The sequence below is a fragment of the Morone saxatilis genome, unplaced genomic scaffold (assembly GCF_004916995.1).
Source record: "Morone saxatilis isolate NCDOM2014 unplaced genomic scaffold, NCSU_SB_2.0 Contig24, whole genome shotgun sequence".
Lineage (NCBI taxonomy): Eukaryota > Metazoa > Chordata > Actinopteri > Moronidae > Morone > Morone saxatilis.
Window position 1 is genome coordinate 1,450,489 of NW_023339807.1, and position 3,233 is coordinate 1,453,721.

The 3,233-nt window shown below is 39.8% G+C and overlaps 1 protein-coding gene across 1 annotated transcript in view; it reads left to right on the forward strand.

The window, feature by feature from the left end:
• Positions 1-3,233, forward strand: part of LOC118336350 (cytochrome b5 reductase 4) — a gene marked incomplete in the record, with an annotated part of 16,275 nt that overhangs the window by 2,628 nt on the left and 10,414 nt on the right. The window contains 3 exon segments of the mRNA XM_035672979.1: positions 472-556; positions 2,136-2,217; positions 2,305-2,362. Coding sequence (XP_035528872.1) covers positions 472-556; positions 2,136-2,217; positions 2,305-2,362 — 225 coding nt within the window.

Genomic DNA, 3,233 nt, shown 5'->3' on the forward strand with positions numbered 1-3,233 from the left:
GGGTGGTCGTCTGTCTCGACCAGTTGGGGTGAGAGAGAGAAAGAGAGAGAGAGAGAGACAGACAGAGACAGAGACAGACAGACAGACAGACAGGTGCACAGCAACAACAGAAGTGCTTGGTGTCTGTGGAGGGGCACCCTGCTCTGCAGACACTCGGCCTGCCTACTGCTCACAACCAACATGTATTGCCCCCCCAATATTAATAGATTTCATTGTCAAACCGAGACAGAATTTGCTACTTACAGAGATTATATCATTCCTAGCTGATATAGTTGTAGCTTATTTGGGACAAACCAAAGGATGCTTGCCCTTGCAGTGAATGTAACATGTCCTGGAAAAGCTCTGCAGGAGTGAAAGGACTGGAACATGTTTTGTTTTGGCAGCCTTGTGAGTGCTGCAAGGGTTTTTGTAGTTCCTTATTTTAGGCATTGGTTTACGTTGCTATGGTAACACACATGTGTTTGTGCACAGGTCCATCGCTGGGTGAACTATGAGTCCATGTTGAAAGAGTGCCTGGTGGGCAGGATGGCTGTTAAGCCAACCACAGCTGTTAAAGGTACACACTCACACACATACACACACAACCTAGAGTATGTCTAACTGTTGGATCTGATCTGCAGCATTACCTCGTTAGGCCACAGTAGAGAGTTTAATATATGACTTTTTAATATATGTATTAGTTTGAACTTTGACAACAAGTAGAAGATGGATAGATTATGAAATTCACAGGAGAACAAAAACGAGCAAATCAAAAAGAAAGAACGCCGTCTCAGATTCATACACACAACACCAGAGGTTGCGATGATAATGTGCAAACAGAGCAGTCAGGCAATCCCTGCAGCATAACAGCACCAGGCTCTACACAGTTCAGACAAGGTGCACACGTTTTATAGAATTTGTTTGTTTTTTAATGTAATATACCTGTACATACAAACATTGTTTGTGGTAGATCTAATCATTATTGTTGTCAAAGAGTGTAAGGCTGCGAGGGCCATGTACATGGTTCTAGGTCAGTCTTTTCTCCCGCTGAATGCTTCTGCCTGAACACCATCTCCTGACTTTGATTAGTCATTTCCTGGGTGAACAGTGTTGATGAAAGTGTCACTTTTTGTTTGTTTTTTCAGTTGTTTTCCTACTCTTCTACACCTTGTAAAATGTGACAAAGAAAAGATTACTTAAGAGTTTCTTACAAACACTTGAACAAAACAAGAAGAGATTTCAAAACTGGATTGCCAAAGAATGAGAACAACTTTGACATAAAAACTGTTGTGTATGATTGCTTAATATTTCTGTTTCCAATCTCTGCAACTTTATTTTCCTATAGCATTAAAGGTGCAGTGTGTAACATTTAGGACGATCTATTGTCAGAAATGGAATATAATAATATATACATTAATGTATAATTACCTGAAAATATGGATTGTGTGCCAATGAGCAGTTTTTATCTACAGAGGGAGTGGGTCCTCTTCCACTGAGTCTGCCGTTTTGAACCGCCATGTCTCTACAGTAGCCCAGAATGGACAAACCAAACACTGGCTGTAGATTAGAAATTTTTTTTCAAGGCTGTAGTTTTGTTTGCAATCTGCAACTTCACTGCAAGAATGCCACAGGGGTCCTTTTTAAAAGGAGTCAAAACGAATGGCTGCCTGGAAATCTATATAATGAATGATATGCCTCAGTAGTGGTTGGCATCAATGTACAGCCTTTGTGATTTGGTTTTCATAGACTAAAACGTATAAAATCATTTATTACAGCAAGGTGTCTGCAGGTTCTTAGGATGATTTTGTCAGGTCTTAGAAATTGATTGGATTTGATGAAGTTATTGGTACCTGTATAAAGCTGCCTTTGTCAGTCTCATTTTTAAATGTGTTTTATCATGCTGTAACAACTATGGAACCTATACCAATTTTCCTTCATATTCTTTGTACTTTTTTTTTACCAGTATGGATGCAAAATAGGTATTAAATTGCAGTCATAATGGACTTAAAAAGGTCTTAAAAACAGGTCTGCAGAAACCCTGTGAAAGGTCAATATTGGTCTCCATATTGTGTAATAGTTATTGTCAGTCTAACACTAATCATGAATTTATGTCTTAATTGGGGTGATGTTGTTTTTCTCTCTGTTTTTCTTCTTAGCTATCATCCCTCCTCCACCACTGACTAGCCTCGCCCCACCTGTCTCAGTGGCTCCTCCCCCAGACAAAGACTCTCGGCCTCGGTATGAAAGACAAACATGAGACCGGCTGATCAAAGTGGACCAAATGCGTACATAATCAGTGACTTTGTTGTCTGCTTGTTTCTGTAGGTACGACTGGTTCCAAACGGATGTGACTGTTCACCTGGTGGTTTATGCTAAAAGGAAGGTAATCACTTATACACACACCCATGACTAACTCTAACCTCTGTTGGTGTACGGTGTGAACTGCAGGTGCTTGATGAGATATAGAATGTGTATTTGGAGAGTATTTCCTCCAGATAGACCAATACAACAAAAAGACAGCTGCTCAGCTCGTCTGTTTTTAATAAACGTTTAAGGATGAAGTTACCAACTAGCCAAAGAAGATCAATGGTTGAAGATGACATGTTATTCTCTCCGTCAGATCCCCAGCTCAGGCTGTACCATTGTTGATCTCGAGGCGGGTATTTTACGACTGGAAGTGCTGCTGGGGAAAATGTCCTACATGATACATTTACGTAAGTAGACATATGGCTTTCTACATTGTATTTTGCTGTCTTCTGCAGAAACATAAGTGAGACCCAGTGAGGTGCAGTACATGTAGTTTACTCCATTCACCTCTCCTTTCTTTGTCCTGTAAAGTCCTTTGTAACTTATACTGAAAAAAGTGCCACACAATACTTGCTTGTTAGTGCAAGACAGTTCTATGTGTGTGTCTGTTTGTGTAGAATGAAAATCACTATCGCACAGCACCATAAAATGTGAGTTATTTGTCTACATCTTCATCAGTGAACTACCTTCAGCGCTGGTTCTAAATCTTAATCTAAACTGCTGGATTGGCAGTGGTCTCTCCATCTTTACAACACATTTCTGAAAACAATGATAAACATATTTTTAACTTACAGAGAACCAGTAATGGTTGTGACAAACATGATGTCACAGCAGAATCAAAGCACAAGTGTGTGTTTTGTGTATTTTCACAAATGATCAAATAACTTGCTGTTCAAGTGGCATTATTAGGGGGAGTTATAGTGTCTTGTGACAAAGTAGACTCATCT